Source organism: Canis lupus, chromosome 13, assembly GCF_048164855.1.
Source record: "Canis lupus baileyi chromosome 13, mCanLup2.hap1, whole genome shotgun sequence".
Classification (NCBI taxonomy): domain Eukaryota; kingdom Metazoa; phylum Chordata; class Mammalia; order Carnivora; family Canidae; genus Canis; species Canis lupus.
Window position 1 is genome coordinate 15,123,192 of NC_132850.1, and position 17,499 is coordinate 15,140,690.

The window sequence follows — 17,499 nt, forward strand, 5'->3', positions numbered from 1 at the left end:
GTTAGGGTCTAGCGGTGCCCACGTTAGGCCCCAAGTCTATTTGACAGATGTTTCCATTTTCTCCAGGCAATGTAAATACTGCCCCGTGATTTATGGGCAAGAGGGAGGGCAAGTAATTATTTGCTGCTTGCCTCCAGGACACACACCTACTATTCAGTGTTATTAGCCGCAATTGCTTCCAGTCGGCTGCAGATTTTATTCAGTTTAATGTGACCGGGACTTTTTTATAACTCTACCTAGTGGGTTTTAGGGTTGGGGTTTGACAGCACAGACTTGGTGAAAACACCAGAGACTGAACATTATGGAAAGATAAGGTGACCTGAGTCTTGCTAACACCATTGGCTACTTCTCAAACATGGTCTTTAATAAGCATTCTGATTTCAGGTTGATTTCTGCCCTGCTACAGGGCATTGTATATTTTTTTCATTGTATATTTGTAAGTGGGCCTTAATATATAATACCATTTCCCTTTTTTCCCCTTTCCTCCTATTTTTTCCTATTTAAGGAACATTTTGGAGCTGATTGAGTTCTTTGAAGATGACACAAGGTTTTACTTGGTCTTTGAGAAATTGCAAGGAGGTACTTACTGTTGAGTATGTGTTTGGATTTCTGATTAAGACCCAGGCTGGTGATCATCCATCATGAATCCCAGAGACTTCTAAAATGAGTCAAGCTAATAAAAAGGATGAAGGACTTAAAACTGCCCTTGATTTGGGAGAAGGGAGGCCGGAGGGAAGAATAATAATTAGCATTTTGCAGAGCCTAGAATGTCACCTGTGTGGACATTCTACAAATGCCTTCTCATTATAATAGGACTCATATATAGGTACCTTTAGTCATCAATTTATCAATCCATTGTTTTGACCTATTCACTATTAAGTTAATTATGGGGTGGAAACTCTTACATACATTGTGAAGTCCAGAAAGGTTCACCAGGGAAAGGAGGGTCCCATGGCTTAGGACATAGATCCAGGATAGAGAGGAGGCCTGAGAATCTGTATCCTTCAGATGGAAAGATGCCACTCTTGACTGTCACCACCAGTGCTATCACCCACACACATAATCACTGGAATGTGTATTAAACTTGCTTGCTTTTCTGACATAAAGAAGAGGATAGAGCAGCCCTTGCCCTCACCATTACTCACCCAGCCTAAGGATAGATTTGCAGGGTGCAGGTTAGGGAGGATATCTGGAGCTGAGTGGAGAGCCACGTGGCAGGGTTTTGGTGGCTAAAGGAGCATGCTTTAGAAGCCAACAAAGCTGGATTTAAGTGTAGCTGCATCACTTACTGGCTGCGTTACCTTGGGCAAGTCACATAACCTATCTAAACAGTGTTCTCATCTATAAAATAGGGATAATGACACCACCTTTCGATAGCCCTGAAGATTAAATGAGATCTTTCATGTGAAATGCTTGGCATAGTGCCCTATAGACAGTTAGGGTCCAATAAATGTCACCTATTAATATTATTAAAACAATTGAGTATGCCAAAGGCTATCTTAGAAGTCAGTAGTATATTACTCTCCATTTGCCCATTTAACAAATTTGGAAACAAGAGACTCACTACAGTAGGGCAAACCTGAGACCTAGCCAGGAGCCAGTTATCTGGGAATGTTCCCTAGCATGCTGGGATCCTTTCATTGTTTGATCTGGCAGGTAAGAGATGTTTCATCCCCTCCCCATGCCGAAAACCAGCAGTAAGTAAACCTATGCCGTTTTTAAAATGATTTATTATTAGAGAGAGAACAAGGGGCTTATGGAAAGGGAGAGAATCTCAAGCAATCTCACAACCCTAAGATCATGACCTGAGCTGAAATCAAAGAGTTGGACACTCAGCTGACAGAGCCACCCAGGCACCTCTGTGCCATTTCTACCATGCAGTGCTGGCTCCTCCAGCCCAGAAATACTAGCTTCCAGTAGTGAGCACAGACTGCATGGAACCAGGCCATGTGCTCATGCCTGTGCCATATGTTCACACCCCTGCCCTGCCCAACAACACCAAGATGTTACATTTAAAATGCTGGGAGATGGGCAGCTGGGTGGCTCAGTGATTGAATGTCTGCATTCAGCTCAGGTCATGATCCCAGGGTCCTGGGGTTGAGTTCCACATCAGGCTTCCCACAGGGAGCCTGCTTCTCCCTCTGCCTATGTCTCTGCCTCTCTCTGTGTGCCTCTCCTGAATAGATAAATAAAATCTTTAATAAGTAAAATAAAATGCTAGGAGTTATCTGTAAATGTATTGCTTAGAGTGCAGCCCTACTGAGGCCAGACCCACTGCAGTAGGTAAAGAGATTACGGTTGGCTCAGGGCAGCCCATACCCCAGCAGTTAGACCACATATCCATTTGAGGGACAGTCTAGTCTGGACAGGTGTTACAGCCACATTTACTGGACTTAAGTCCTGATGCTTCCACATACTGGTATTTCATCTTGAGCAAGTTGCTTAGCCATTCTTGGCTTCAGGTTCCCCATCTATAAAAGGGGATAGCCATATTTTGTACATTTTGTACAGTTGTGGTGAGGCTAAGGTAATCAGTCTATCTGAAGACTATTATTACATAGTGCTTGGCACACAGTAACTATCCACTAAATGTTAACCATTGCCAACAAAATAATAATAATAATAATAATAATAATAATAATAATAATAGGAAATTCAGAAGGAAAGCACTTTTCCCCCTTTTACTAGACTTCCTAGACCTTTACATAACTGGCAAGGTTGGGGCATTTCTGTTTGCAGGCTTGTGCTCTTGTTTGAATCTGATATCAAATGCAGAGGGGGAAAAGTTCTTATGGAGAGGTCCCCCAACCTTATGTGAATTCACTTTTAGTTCTTTCTTATTTCAGAAGCCAAATCTGCCCCAATGGCATTAATATTTTTGGTCATGCAAATAGTTGTTGTCTCTCCCTTCTGTGCTCATCATGGGCAGGTACAGAAGATGGCAACCCAATTCTCTTCAGTCCATTTTTGCGCTGGTACCTCCTTCTCTGTGCCAGGTACCACACTTGGTGCTGGACATTTAGTGATGAATAAGGCTGTATCCTCACCCCAAAATTGTGGCAACTTGACCTCTGAGAAGTTAAACTCCTAAGGCCCGAAAAGGCATACTTCTGTGTCTTGTCTGTTCCCCAGGCTCCATCCTGGCCCACATCCAGAAGCAGAAACACTTCAATGAGCGAGAAGCCAGCCGAGTGGTACGGGACGTGGCCGCTGCCCTTGACTTCCTGCACACCAAAGGTGAACCAAGTCTTTGCCTCGGTGATTGGGTTGGACCGGCCAGTCTCTGGGGACTGAGGGAGAGGTGCAGGCCAGGCAGAGAACTAGGCCAGGAGCTGGTACAGCTGGCACCCCCACCCATGAGGGTGAGGGAGCAAGCCAGGATGGCACTAGACTTTCGATGTGGATGGTGGGCAGATGTGGCACTATTAAGCGTAGGGACACAGGAGAAAGAACAGGGAGGAAAAGGTAAACTTAACGTTGAATAAGATATATGAGTGTATGGGTATGGAGGATCTCCTTTTCCTGTGACAGAAGGATACAACCGCATCATAATACTATTCTAGTGTAAATATTTGGGTGTTACTATTTCTAGTTTTTTTTTTAAACTCAGGACCCTGTGATCAAGACCTGAGCTGATATCAAGAGTCGGATACTTAACCAACTGAGCCACCTGGGCTCCCCCTTTCTAGCCTTTTGAAATATGTCCCCTGTATCTCTCTTTTCAAACTCGGCATGGTAGTTTATAACTAGTTTTATGTCCTGTTCACGATAAATAGAAAATGCATTTTTCTCTTAAGATGGTTAAGTTTGAGATATCTGTTGAACATTATGATGATAAATTGCGGGTTGCTGTTGTTCAAACTACACTTCAGTTTACAGTCCCTTATCTAGAACTGATTATTTAAGAACTCTTATAGTGAATTAAATCTTTTTACAAATTAAGTATTTTTGTATTTCCATAAATGTGTTTGACTATTACATTTTTAAAACATGCCTAACAGCAGTGCCATGGAAAAACTAATTCTGGCGTTACCTTTTTACGAGCTATATGCTCTCTCAGTAATAATGTCTACCTGCAGAGTCATGGTGGGAAGAGAGAATTATATCCTCAGCAGTAGTCACCACTGCTATAGTTAGCGTTAGGCACTGTTCTCACTCGCTTATGGAACCTGTACACAGCCTATGTATGAATTGTGTACCTATAACATAATTGGGGCCTAGTGCTTGGCACATAGTAGTTTTTCAATATAATAGTTATTTTTAAAGATTTTTTATTTATTTATTAGAGACACAGAATGAGAGAGAGACAGGCTCCATGCATGGAGCCTGATGTGGGACTCGATCCCAGATCTCCAGGATCATGCCCTGGGCGGAAGGCGGCGCTAAACCACTGGGCCACCAGGGCTGCCCCATAGTAGTTCTTCAATATTGTTCTTTCCTCCATCCTAATCCCCCCCACTTGACAGAAAGCATTTTGATTCCTAATATTAATTACCTTAAAATAAAGTATTCTGGGGCACCTAGGTGGCTTAGTTGGTTAAGCGTCTGCTTTTGGCTCAGGTCATGATCCCAGGGCCTGGGAATGGAGCCCCGTATCAGGCTCCTGGCTCAGTGGGGAGCCTGCTACTCCCTCTGCTCCTCCACCCATTTGTGCTTGCTCTCACTCTCTCTCTCTCTCAAATAAATAAAGTCTTTTAAATAAATAAGTAAATAGAGGATTCTGTCTGGATGAGGAGTCGGGGTGGATTGAATAATTGGTGACTTAGCTCTGCTCCCTTCACTGTGGTGGATATTGGCTGGCCACATAGGTTGTGAATGCCTAAGAACACTTGTAGGCATGCTGGGCATATGTCCTACCTTGTGCCAGCAGTGTAATGCAGACTGGGAGGAGGGCACGTGTGCAGGGAGTTAAGCCTCACTGGTCTTACCTCATTTCCTCCTGCGGCTGAAGGGAGGTCTCCACACTGACAGTGCCCATGTTTGGCGCCTGACCTGCACATGTGATGAAAGTTCCTAAAACGGGTGTCTGTACTTGGCCCAGCATGATGAATAGCACTGGTTCTGTTTCTGAAAGCCAGGATGCATGTAGGTAACACCTGCTTGACAAAGATTTACAACTGTTCCCCAAGCTGCCTCTGCAAATTGCAAAACTGGGTCACACTTTTTGTAAGACCCATACCTTAGAGGCGGGGCAGAGGCAGTTTTATTTTTTATATATTTATATATTTATTTATTTTTAGAAGAAGGCACTAAAGGGAACAGAGCTGGTGTGTGTTAGGAGTTCTGTAGTGCTTGCTAACATCTAGCCAGCCAGTTGCCCAGGTGACTTGAAGTTGGGATGAAAAACAATTTCTGGCTGAACTTGGCTGTTTTCTAAATAACTTCACACTGGGAAGATGAATTGGGCAGGAATGGGTCAGCCCGGAAACAAGTTCCACACTTTTAAATACTGGGCACGCCGCAGCTTAACCTCTGGGAAATGAAGCAGAGCAGCTCAATGGCTGGCGTGCTCACAGAGGCAGGCCCATTATTCCAGCATGGCGCTCAGTTCTCAGGCTGCGGGACGACTGGGCCATAGGCACCTATTTGGAGAGCAAGTCTCCATGTGTGGCTTGTGATCCTTCTGTGGGAGCACTTGGTGTAATGGAAAATATCTTTCACTTTTAGTGCAGCTAGCTGTAGCCCGACTCAATTTGTACAGCCTGGACTGAGTTGCTCTGGGTTCTCATTCAATTAGGTGACTGATGAAGTTACTTAGCTGCTGGAGCTCAAGTTTTCCCTCCCTGGTGAAGTACCTCAGGTGGGCTGGGCCTCTGCCTCCTACCAGGGAATTGGAGGGCTGCCTGAGAAGTTGGTCATCAAGGGAGTTTTGGAAAAGCAGATTCTGCTTTTCCCTATGACTCCATGAATCCTCTGAACATTAGCTGTTTGGCTCTTGCTCCACTTTCCAGCCCTTCTGTCTATACATCGTACATCCCGCAGGAGGTAGGACGGTTGGAGTTTCTGTGTCCACCGTGGCCCTATGAGTTGGTTTTCTGTCTCTGTCTGTGTTCAGAAGGTGGTCCTCCCCCTTCCCCACTGCTGCCTCGGTGCCTTGTTGGCCAGGTCAGCCAGGTCAGCAGCTTTTAACCACTCATGGAGTAAGCTGCTATCTGCTGGCTCCTTTAGGAGATCTAGTCAAAATGCAGGGAAGGTGTCTCTTAAGAACAGCCCCCTTGAATCAAAGCAGTCTTTGTTGTGCTTCCGCCAGGACTGTCTTGGACATGCAGAACAGGTGAGAAGGGGATCAGGCAAGCTTTGGAAGATTTGTTAGCTAACCCTTGGTCCTCTGAACATTCAGGGAGTCCCACCTATGGAATCTTTTTTTTATAAGTTGGCCACACAGAAGAAATGAGATAGAGCAGCTTCAGCCCCCTGAGATGCTCTTAAACAAGGCACTAATTATTTCTGCATTGCTATTCCAAGCCTGGCCATTTGCAGGACTCTGCTTCATTTTAGGCTTCTTATTCTTGGTTGTCACTGCAGTACTGAGAGGTAGGCTGGCTGGGATTCATTTAGCCCCCTTCTTATCCCTGCCAGACTTCTAAAGCTTCGGGTTCAAAAGAACTTGCAGAATCAACTGTGCTTTTGGTTTGTCTCTGGTTACTTCTGCCTCCTGCAGCTCGTTGATTTTTTAATGTACCATAATTGGGAATTAATCTGTGAACAACAGCATTTGGAAAAAATTAATTGTGTGTGGAATGTTTGATAATTATGTGCATATGTTAACCATTTCTTTGCTCTTCGTCATTTCAGGCATCGCTCACCGCGATCTGAAGCCAGAAAATATATTGTGTGAGTCTCCAGAAAAGGTACATAGGGCTGACTTGGGGAAGGGGCGGTGTCAAAGTTTACATGATGTGGGGAAGCCACCTCCACTCTCAGTTAGGTCGTTAGCAGTTTCTCGGCCACAGATACCAACCTGCACTGATTATTACGGACACATGAGAATGTTAGACCAAATGTGTAGTGTTTCTGCATTCCTTTTTTTTTTTTTTTAAGATTTTATTTACTAGAGAGAGAGAGCAAGAGAAAGAGAGCATGAGCAGTGTGAGGGATGGAGGGAGAAGCAAACTTCCCACTGAGCAGGGAGCCTGATGGGGAGCTGAATCCCAGGACTCCCTGGGACTCCAGGATAATGACCTGGGCTGAAGGCAGACACTTAACCAACTGAGCCACTCAGACGCCCCATGTTTCTGCATTCCAAATCGGGTTAATCCCTGTCTCATCTTTGCTCTTTATCAATAGTGTGATTGGCTTAAGCCTGAGAATTTGTAGAATACATAAGACCTGCACAAAATGTTTTCTAGACTAGTGCACCTGTCTTTAGAGCGGTGGGTGTGTCATAAACAACAACTGAATCTTCCGTGAAGCAAATCTTCCGTGAAGCAAAGGATGTTTATGCTATGGTATATATGCCAGCTAGTGCCCACCACTTAAAGTAATAATTAGGAAGCAAGCTCCTGAAAAGGGTTTCTGCTTCCATTTGTATTTCCAAAAGTGCCCATTAAAAAGCAAACATGTATATGTGGTATTGAACAGATGCAACCTATTTTAGACTTGTACTAGCAAATGGAAGCATTTGCACTAGCTATAAGTGTGTCAGCAAATGGGAGCATTTGCACTGCTATAAGTGTGTCAGGATCTGACAAATTCTGTGTTTCTGTGAAGGGATTGAGGCCCTGGTGGTTCTGCTGGCACATATTCATGGCTCTGTGTGTATGTATATGGGTGCGTATGTATGAACACATATTGTTGGGCTGAATTAAGGGATAGCCCATAAATAGGAATGGCTGCGAGTGAATGTGTTGAGTGTAAGCTGCTGCTTATAACTCTTTTGTGGGGAGTAGTAATACATTAGCTCAAATAAGGTCTTGTGACTTCCTGTCAGTGGGTCTGGCATAAGACTTTATAATTTGTAACTGTTATCATTATGATTGTTAATAATCATAGTTAATAGTTCTTGAGTGCTTACATTGTGCCAGGCACTTATATTTTATTAAATACTTATAAAATCTTATGAGGTCAGTACTATTATTATCCTCACTGTATGGATGATGAAACTGAAGTGCAGGTAGATTAAGAAGCCTGCCCAATGTCACCCAGCTGGTAAGTAGTAGAGTATAGATTAAAACGAAGATAGTATGACCCCAGAACTCCACAGGCGCTCTGACCTATTCTGTTGCCTCTGGGTACAACATGCTTTCATGGCTTTTGTCCTCTCATTTGATCTTAGTGGCTCAGGATTGTTGCTCCTTTTCTGTGATTGAAAAACTAAAACTAAGAGCGACTGAGCATCAAAAGGCATTATCCAGAAAACTAAAAGATAAGCCACAGAATGGGAGAAAATATTTGCAAAGCATGTATCTGATAAGGATTTAATATCCAAACTATAAAGAAATTCTAAAACTCAACACTGAAAAGACAACCCAATTTTAAAAATGGGCAAAGGTCTTGAATAAATATTTCTCCCCAGAAAGTATACAGAGGGCCAGTTATATGAAAAGATGCTCAACATCCTTGGTCATTAGGGAAATGTTGATCAAAACCACCATTAGGGGCACCTGGGTGGCTCAGCCAGTTAAACATCTGCCTTCTGCTCCCAAGGTTCTGGGATCATCTCCTTCCCCCATCCCCCAACATCTGGCTCCCTGCTCAGCGGGGAGCCTGTTTCTCCCTCTCCCTCTGCCCTTGTCCTGGCTCATGCTCTCACTCACTCTCAAATAAATAAAATCTTAAAAAAAAAAAAAAAAAAGCCACCATTAGACACCACCTCACAGCTACTAGGATGGTTAGAATTAAAAAAAAAAAAAAAGAAAAAACAGTGAAGAGCAAATGCTGATGAAGCTGTAGAGAAATTGGAACCCTCATACACTGCCGATGGGAACAGAAAATGGCGCGGCCACAGTGGAAAGCAGTGTGGCAGTTCCTCACCAAGCTTAACACGGGGTTGCCATACTGCTCAGCAGTTCCACACCTATGTATTTATCCAAAAGAATTGAACACAGAGGCTTGAACTTGAACATTAGTGTTCATTGGAGCATTAGCCACAACAGCCAAAAGCTGGAAACAACCCAAGTATCCATGAACAGGTAAATGGATAAACAAAATGCGGTCCCTCCGTACAATGGAATATTGTTCAGTTCCGATCCACACTACACTGTGGACAAACCTTGGAAACAGTATGCTAAGTGAATAAGCCAGACACAAAAAGACAGGTATCGTGTGATTCCACTTACATGAAATACCTGAAGTAGCCAAATTCATACAGATGGAAAGTAGATCGGATGTTACTAGAGAGAAGGGAGGAATGGGGAGTTTATAACTGATGGTTTTGTTTGGGATGATGGAAAAGTTTTAGAAACTTAACACTGGAGATGGTTGCAGAACAGTGTGAGTATAATTAGTGCTGCTGTATTATACATTTAAAAATGGCTGAAGCAGATTATTTTATGTTATACATATTTTATCACAAAAAAAGAGGCTAAGTGGGGGAAAACAAGAGTACAAGAGAGAAAAGAAGGAGGAAGGGAGAGGAGAAGAAAGAAAGGAAGGGAGGGAGGAAGGGAAGTTGAGAGACTGTGCTGGCTTCCTCTGAAGGTCAGTGGCTAAGCTGGGATGCCCACAGCCCGCATTTTTGAGAGGCTCACTGTGCCGTTCTGCATGCACGTGAAGTGTCCTCCTGGTTGGCTCATGCTATCTGTGGTTTCAGGGGCAACATCCAGTTTGGGTGACCAGCCATCACAGTTGGTTCAGGCCTGAGGGGTTTCCCAGGATACACAACTTTCAGTACTGCAGCCAACAAAGTCCCAAGCAAGCAAAGACAAGCTGGTCACCCCAAGGCACCTAAGGTGGTACCCTCCACTGAATGAGTCACAAGGAGTCTTTTCACGAATACATACTTAGTTCTGTGATTCTGCAACCTACACCATCATCTGTCATCTGTGGGCAAGAGTTCCATAGGTTTGCTACTTGTTTTACTAAGTTCACAGTAGTCTGACACCACGTAGCACACCCACTTTCTCTTAGGAAGTGAGAAAAGAATATGGGGCAAAGAACACCTTACAATAAATCCTCAGGTGATTTCTAGTTAGCCCAAGGAGAGTAAACATGATGTGACAGATAAAGCAGGGCTTTGACATGGCAGCCAGAGAGAGAAAGAGACAGACAGAGTGTGTTGTGTGCAAGAGTGAGAGTCAGCGAGTAAGAGGCCCCTACCCTCCACACGGGGGGAAGGAGTGAGGGAGGGTGAGTGTCACAGTCACATTGGTCTCTTCATGCCCTTGGGCTTCTTATATTTGTAACCTTTGCTTTTTCCTTCGTTTTCAGGTGTCTCCAGTGAAAATCTGTGACTTTGACTTGGGCAGTGGGGTGAAACTGAACAACTCCTGTACCCCCATAACCACACCGGAGCTGACCACTCCAGTATGTATGGCTGGGCACCCTGTACCACCTCCTTCAGGGCTCCTGTACATTTGAAGTACCCCCAGCCCAAAGGTGGAGTCCAGAACAGAGGGCTAAGGAAGGAAAATCAAGTGTTTCTACCTCACTACCAGCTGCCTGAGTTGTCCTTTGGCCACTGCTTTGTGAGCCACCCCTATCCCGTCAGTGCTCAGTTGCAAACAAAATTGACATGAGAGCTTTTAGTTTGGGGCAGGTCCTCTGCCAATGATGAGACAAATTGTATCTGTGGGAACAGACTGGGCCCTGACGCCTGTCCCAGGTAGAGACAGACACTATCCCACGCCAGCCCTTTGCACCTGAGCACATGATAGCTCTGTCCCTGGCAGCATCTCAGCACACCCCCCTGTGATGGAGGATGGAAAGTGTGGTCTCTCTGTGGCCAGAACTGAGAGGTCCCAGCTTTCTCCATGTAGAATCACTTGGCTAAGTTACCTTGTTGCTTCCTTCACTTCGCATTTCATGCCCAGATGTGCAGCTAGGAGCTGTTCTTCCTAAGACGTATCTTGTACATACCCGATGTACTATAATTATTATGAATCTTTTGAGATTTTCATGCCTCATAAGTGAATTTTCCTAATAACCTTTTTTAAGACCTGCATTTCAATATGCTCATGTCTTATTAAAATTGACATTATTAGAAATGTTTCTGTATTAGCTTCTACACTGAGCTACCTTGTTCTCAAAGTCATTAACTCTAATTGCCAATAACGTGGAAAATATCCTTTCTCTACTTCCTATCTTCCCATCTAATTAGTTGTGTGTGTTGAAGGCAAGGGAGGTATCTCTTGGCAAGCCTGAAATAATGAAGAGGGGATCAAAAAGAATTTGTTTTGTTTTTATCAGCATTTTCTATGCAAGGAGAAAGGAAAGAATCCCAAATTCTTATACTGGATTTACCACTGATGTGCTTGAACCATATCCTTACCCCAATCTAACCATTGTTTTCTCATCTATAAATGGGAGAAGCAGGGAGATTGGATTTGTTCTAAGAGCTCTCCCAGCTTTGATGGGATCTTAATCCTAAATTCTCTTACCTCCTTGGTGTAAGCTGGAAGAGAAGCTTGGCAGGACTTAACTTTAAGAACTTGTTTTATTGGGGGAACCTGGTGGTTCAGTCAGTTAAACATCCGACTCTTGATCTCCACTCAGATCTTGATCTCAGAGTCATGAATTCAAGCTCCATCCTGGGCATGGACCCTACTTAAAATTGAAAAACAACAGCAAAAACAAAAACAAAAACAAGAAAAACCTCCTTGCTTTATGGGATTGAGTGTCCACAGATGCCTTCCCAAAACCGTGCCCCTGGTATGTTGAAGTATCTGTATATTAAGTGTCTGCAGAGAGCTGAGGTAGAGATTCCTGCAGCTTCTTGACCAGGGGCCTCTGCCTATCAGAATAGGACCTGGAATGATAGGAAGGTGACCTGGAACTGGTCTTGTGGATCATGGGGAATGCTAGGACTCACTCCATTTACAAATGCTCAGTCGGCCCAGCTTTTCTAAGTGCCTTGGTGGTATCAGGTGAGCCCTGGCTGGCTGTCCTGACAACTCCCTGCTCTGCAGCCTAGCCTCCTGCTCAAGTTCCATTACCTTCTACTCTTCACCATCTCCTCTCCCTGTGACTAAACCTCTCCCTTCTCTGCTGTTTCCCCTCCTCAACTTTGGCCTCCACAGTGTGGCTCTGCAGAGTACATGGCTCCAGAGGTGGTGGAGGTCTTCAGGGATGAGGCCACCTTTTACGACAAGCGCTGTGACCTGTGGAGCCTGGGCGTGGTCCTCTACATCATGCTGAGCGGCTACCCCCCCTTTGTAGGTCACTGTGGGACCGACTGTGGCTGGGACCGGGGAGAAGTCTGCAGGGTGTGCCAGGTGAGCACAGGACCAGCCTTGCTGGGGGTGGTCAATGTGGTTATGGGATGCCCAATGGGACTGGGCTAGAGGTGGTTTCTGCTCTAGAAGGAGGTCTCTAATGCCCTTTCCCCTTCTGCCCAAGGGCCAACAGTAGGATGAGAGAGAGATAGTCAGACACTTAGCCCAGTTGGGCATTCAAGGGAGAGTTGCTAGAGGGGAACAGACCTGAGCTGAGTCTTCATGAGGGTATGAGACAGCTGCAAGCATGTGGGGAAAAAGAGTGTAAGTATAAGGTTGGTGCTGGGGGTAGCCGAGACCTGATAGTTTGTGAGGGCCACATAGTTCATTTGTGAGGGCCACATATGAAGGGCCAAGGAATTTCAGCTGTGTTCCCTAGTTGGCATACCCACCCAGCCCTCCAAGTGGCCTAGCCACCCCTGCCTGCAAGGGGCATTCTGTGTGTGGTCTGATGACAGCAGGAAGTAGGGATCAGGGGAAGGCCCTAGCCTCTGGCATCCTGAAGCCATGAGCTGCAGCTTCAGCAGAGGCTGATGTGACCCAGGGTGACCAAATCAATGGCAGGCACATCCTGCTTGTTCCCTGGCAGGGTGGCCTCAAGAGGAATCTTCTTTACCTAGAACAAGCTATTTGAGAGCATCCAGGAAGGCAAGTATGAGTTTCCTGACAAGGACTGGGCACACATCTCCCCCGAAGCCAAAGATCTCATCTCCAAGCTCCTGGTTCGAGATGCCAAGCAGAGACTGAGTGCTGCCCAAGTCCTGCAGCATCCGTGGGTGCAGGGGGTGAGTAATCTGGGAGGGGCGGCATCCCATCTCCTCAGGCCTGTGGCCTGGCCATGAGGAAGCTTTTATAGTAGTAGCAAGTGCTGGATGGCAGCCCAGGTGCTGACCTGAGCCAGAGGGAAACCATATGGCAGCTTCAGTCCTTGTGCACGTAGAGTGAACTGGCCACTGATGTTGCCCCAGAAGGAGCCCCTTAACCAGTCATAGACTTGGCTCTGACCTTGGCCTCAGACTAGGCTCCTAACTGACCCTTGCCTCTCAGGAATGAACAGAGGCCTCTGGGGGATTTGGCACATGCATCCTGCCATTCTCGGAGGCACACAGTCTGGGAAGCAGCCTGGTATTGGTGCTGGGGGCCTGTGGCACCCTCCCCTTATACAGACGTATCATCAGCTAAGAACGCCCAGAAGCAGGGCCTTGCTTCCCTGCTTACAGTGAGGATACATTGGAGGCACGTAGATTCTCCTCGTGGTCCTTGGGTGCAGCTTGCCTAAAAGGGAAATGGTGGTATTTCCCCCAAACGAAGGATCCAAGTCTTTACCAGAAAACATTTTTAACCATCCTCCTCAGTGAGTCAGGTACTGACTTCTGCCCCTCTGAGGGGTCAGCCAGGCCTCTGTGATTCGCTGTGTCATTGGGCTGCCAGGCCCTGGCCAGCCTCACTGGCCCTTCCAGGAGAAGGAAGCAAGCTTTGCCAGCTTGTTATGGGGGGGGAGGGGACCCAACATAAGAACCTCTGAGTGACTAATTCCCAGCCACTCAAGAATTGCTGTCTTTACTGAGCACCTACCCATTGCCCAACTCTGGCGAGACTGGGATGAGTAAGACCCAATCCCTGTCTTCTTGTCTTGGTGGGGAGAGGGGGACAAGGGAATAAATGATGGAACAGTGTAGCAAATGCTTATCGAAAGTGCCAGGGGCACAAAAGGACGAGGCTTCCCCACTGCTTGGATGGAGGTCGGGAGGCGGCTGGAGTGGGAGAGTGAAGTGACCCTCGAGCTGGGTCTTGGAGGACAGAGGACTCTGCCAGGCAAAGGGATGCGTCTCCATGCAGAGTCAGCTGGGTTCAAGTTGTCCTCTCTTGCTCTGTCCTTGGAAGGTCTGACCCTGCAGGCACGCTTGGCCGAGTCTCTGTACTGGGCCAGGAGCCGCTAGTAGCCTCTGCACTGGTGTGGGTTGGGCAGCTCTTGAAGGAGGGAGCAGTGCTTACCCCCACGTCTATCCTTCCCATTCCAGCAAGCTCCAGAAAGAGGACTCCCCACGCCACAAGTCCTCCAGAGGTAAATGCTCCAACCACACCTGATGCCCTTCTTTCTTTGGCTTTGACTTTCCCTCAAACTGTCAGCCACGTTGGGGTGGAGGTGGGACGGGGAGCCTAGCTCTAGGCTCAGGTGTCGACCTCCTGAAGGGGCTTCCCCACCTGCCTTCTCTGCGTGTCTCCTCCTCGCTTTCCCCTCTTCTCTTCCACCACCTGACGGCCTCCCCTGCCCTCCAGCTCCTTCAAGCACCTTGGGTACTGTTTGCAGGAGAAAAAACTCTTTCCATATCCACTGGCATCTAACTAAAAATCACCATTTATAGCCCAACAACCCTATCTGTAGGTGATTCACCCCAAGGTTTCCTTCTGCTGCTGCAGGTTGGTGAATGTAGCAGGAGAGGGCGCTGCGAGGCAGTTGGACCAGTTGTCACATCACCACTAGACTGGTGCATGCCAGAAATGGTGCTAAGGGCTCTACAGAGATTCTTTTCATAATCTTTATGATAAATTTAAAAGAGAGGTGCCCCAGTTACTCCATTTTGTGGATGAGAAAACCAAGAATAGGGAGATTGAGGTAACTTGATACTCAGGGCCACACAGTTGCCTTGGGAGTTGGACTTTGAACCTAGATCTTTGACTCTAATGCCTTTTAACACAAGACCAGGTTTCTAGTGAACACTGCTCTGTTCCCAAGGCTACCACACCATGGGCACCCCTCCAGGAAGCAACCTCAGGACCGGTTGCTGGGAGTTGCACAGGGAAGTCTTGCATCCCTGTATTCTCCACTGATGTGAGCCAGAATGCCGCTGCCCGGTACATGGGTGCACCTGTTACGTGCCAGGCCCTTCCTCTGGGGGAGCTGGGTGCAGAGCGTGGGAGCATGGAGGAGGGCGCTCTGAATGGAAGGGGGCATTTGTCCCAACTCCCAAGTCCAAGGACTATAGGTGAGGCTCAGAGCCATTCCAGCCTCAGTGAAATCAGATTTCAAACCCAGGCAAGAAGGACTTTGGTGAGGAAGCGGCCCAGAAAAAGCCTGGGGAGGGGGGATTCTGGGCACTGGCGGGCCAGGGTGCCGAGCCCCACTCCCCTCTGCTCTGTGCTGTCCTCCCCTGTAGAAATAGCAGCACGATGGACCTGACACTCTTCGCAGCTGAGGCCATCGCCCTTAACCGCCAGCTTTCTCAGCGTGAGGAAGACGAGCTGGCACAGTCATCCGAGTCCCTGGCCGGGGGCCTCTGCTCTGTGAGGCTTTCCCCTCCCTGCAAGTCACGCCTGGCCCGTCGAAGGGCCCTGGCCCAGGCAGGCCGCAGCAGCGACCCGGAACCGTGCCCAACTCCCGCCGCACTCTGACCCACTCCTGGCCACGACTTCCGGGACCTCAGCCTGCGTAGGCCCCGCCAAAGTCCGCAGGGCAAGCAGAAGAAGCTGCTCCATAGCCCCATCCTGGAGAAGGCCCTGAGATTCCCACCCAACCCCCTATTTCCCTGGAGCCCTCCAGGAGAAAGCTCTATCCAAAGGGGTTGTCTTTGAAAAGGAAAGCAATCACTTGTCACTTTGCATAATCGCCTGCGGCAGGGACATCTCTCTGCTGGGCTCCTGCCCACCTGCTCACCCGCCTGCAGATCCAGGATCCAGCCTGCACTGCTGGGCTGCTGGCGCAGTGGTGGCTGGGGCTGCAGCCTTCAGGGAGCCAGCCTTGAGAAGCGGCAGCTGACAGAGGCTCTTTCCTCTCTGCACTGTCACACACACACACCCCCAACACTGGTCCTTCCTCTGTCCTCCGGATGTCCTCCCCTTGGCTAAGCAAAGCCATCCCCTCAATTCAGGAAAGGGCAGGGAGCCTTCCACGTTCAGGAGGCCAGATCAGTCTTCCAGTCTGTAGCGCGGGAGAAGCACATAATCTTTCTTTGCCGGGACCAAAATGTGTCCCTCATTTATCATCCTCTTCCTTGTTTGGGATTGCTGCTGAAGTCCGTATTATTTCGTTTTTTTTTTTTTTTTTTTAAGTGTTCTTTTTAACCATGCACTTTCAGCAAAGATGGAACTTTAAAACTCCACTGCAAGCCGGATTTTCCAGAGCATGTAATGATTTGCTCTTCCTTGAATGTCCAAGCATGTGAAAGATTTTATTCAACTGTTTCTTATTATTCTAACCAGTTTTAAGCTGTTAAGATGACGAGTGACTTCAAGGCTGTGTCTGCTGGAGGGCAGCACCAGTCCCGGGCAGTTAGAAGGGACTCTGTGCCCGATGTGGCACCAGATCGCCAGCAGCCCTGGTTCCAGCAATGGGCTGGCTGCTGCCGGAGAGCATGAAGGCGCATCTGGCCTCGGAGAAGCCGAGCTGCTCAGCTGCCTAAAGAAAATGGGTTTGTACAGGTCAGACACACACCACCACAATGCTATTTATACAATGTGCTTGTTTTAATAAAACTGTTTTAAATTCTAGCTGTGGCCTTCTGGGTGGTCCTTTATTCACCTGTGAACCTGAGAGGGAGACAGGCCTTCTGGAGAGGGGCCGAGTCCAGCCCAGTGGGGAGAAGGTGCCCCTAGTTGGGACCTCTAAATCTAGCCTCTCATTGGATCCACAAAACAAGGTGGAGGAGATATCATTGCTCTTCTTCTTTTAGGTGAGAAAATGACGTTCGTCAACACTTGTCAGAGAGGAGTAAGAAACAGCCCCTATCCTGTAGCCTGTAGGGTCTCCCCATCAGGTGGAAGAGGTGGCATCAGCAGCCATCACAAAAACTGGCTCCAAAAAAATGCCTTAATAGGTGTACCCTGCGCCCAGGCCAGCCCCGCGCCCAGGTGGGAACAAAGGTCCCCTTTGTCTGGAGCAGCACCCAGCTTTTCCAGAGGATCTGTTGCTTGCCCAGGACTTGCCAGAGTTGGAACGAAGAAAAATGGTGCCTCACATCCTCAGCTCTCATGTTCATCATGCCAAGGGCTCTCATGTGCTTTGTCCTGTGTCACCCTCAGAACCACACTGGAGAGGCCTGGGCTGGGGAGGAGCTTTATAAGCTCCCAAGGGGGCGGCAGGAGGGAGGTCTGAGGGGCTGGCAGCTTTTCTCCCCAGGGGCGAGGGGAG

The 17,499-nt window shown here is 47.4% G+C and overlaps 1 protein-coding gene across 9 annotated transcripts in view; it reads left to right on the forward strand.

Moving 5' to 3' along the window:
- MKNK1 (MAPK interacting serine/threonine kinase 1) overlaps positions 1–16,859 on the forward strand; it is a 41,255-nt gene extending 24,396 nt beyond the window's left edge. For all 9 annotated transcript variants that reach the window (XM_072772283.1, XM_072772287.1, XM_072772289.1 and 6 more), the window contains 8 exons: positions 506–579; positions 3,133–3,237; positions 6,796–6,851; positions 10,369–10,464; positions 12,177–12,371; positions 12,992–13,156; positions 14,393–14,436; positions 15,530–16,859. In XM_072772283.1, coding sequence (XP_072628384.1) covers positions 506–579; positions 3,133–3,237; positions 6,796–6,851; positions 10,369–10,464; positions 12,177–12,371; positions 12,992–13,156; positions 14,393–14,436; positions 15,530–15,764 — 970 coding nt within the window. In that variant the 3' untranslated portion in view covers positions 15,765–16,859. The remainder of the gene's footprint in view (positions 1–505; positions 580–3,132; positions 3,238–6,795; positions 6,852–10,368; positions 10,465–12,176; positions 12,372–12,991; positions 13,157–14,392; positions 14,437–15,529) is intronic.
- The last annotated feature ends 640 nt before the right edge of the window (positions 16,860–17,499 follow it).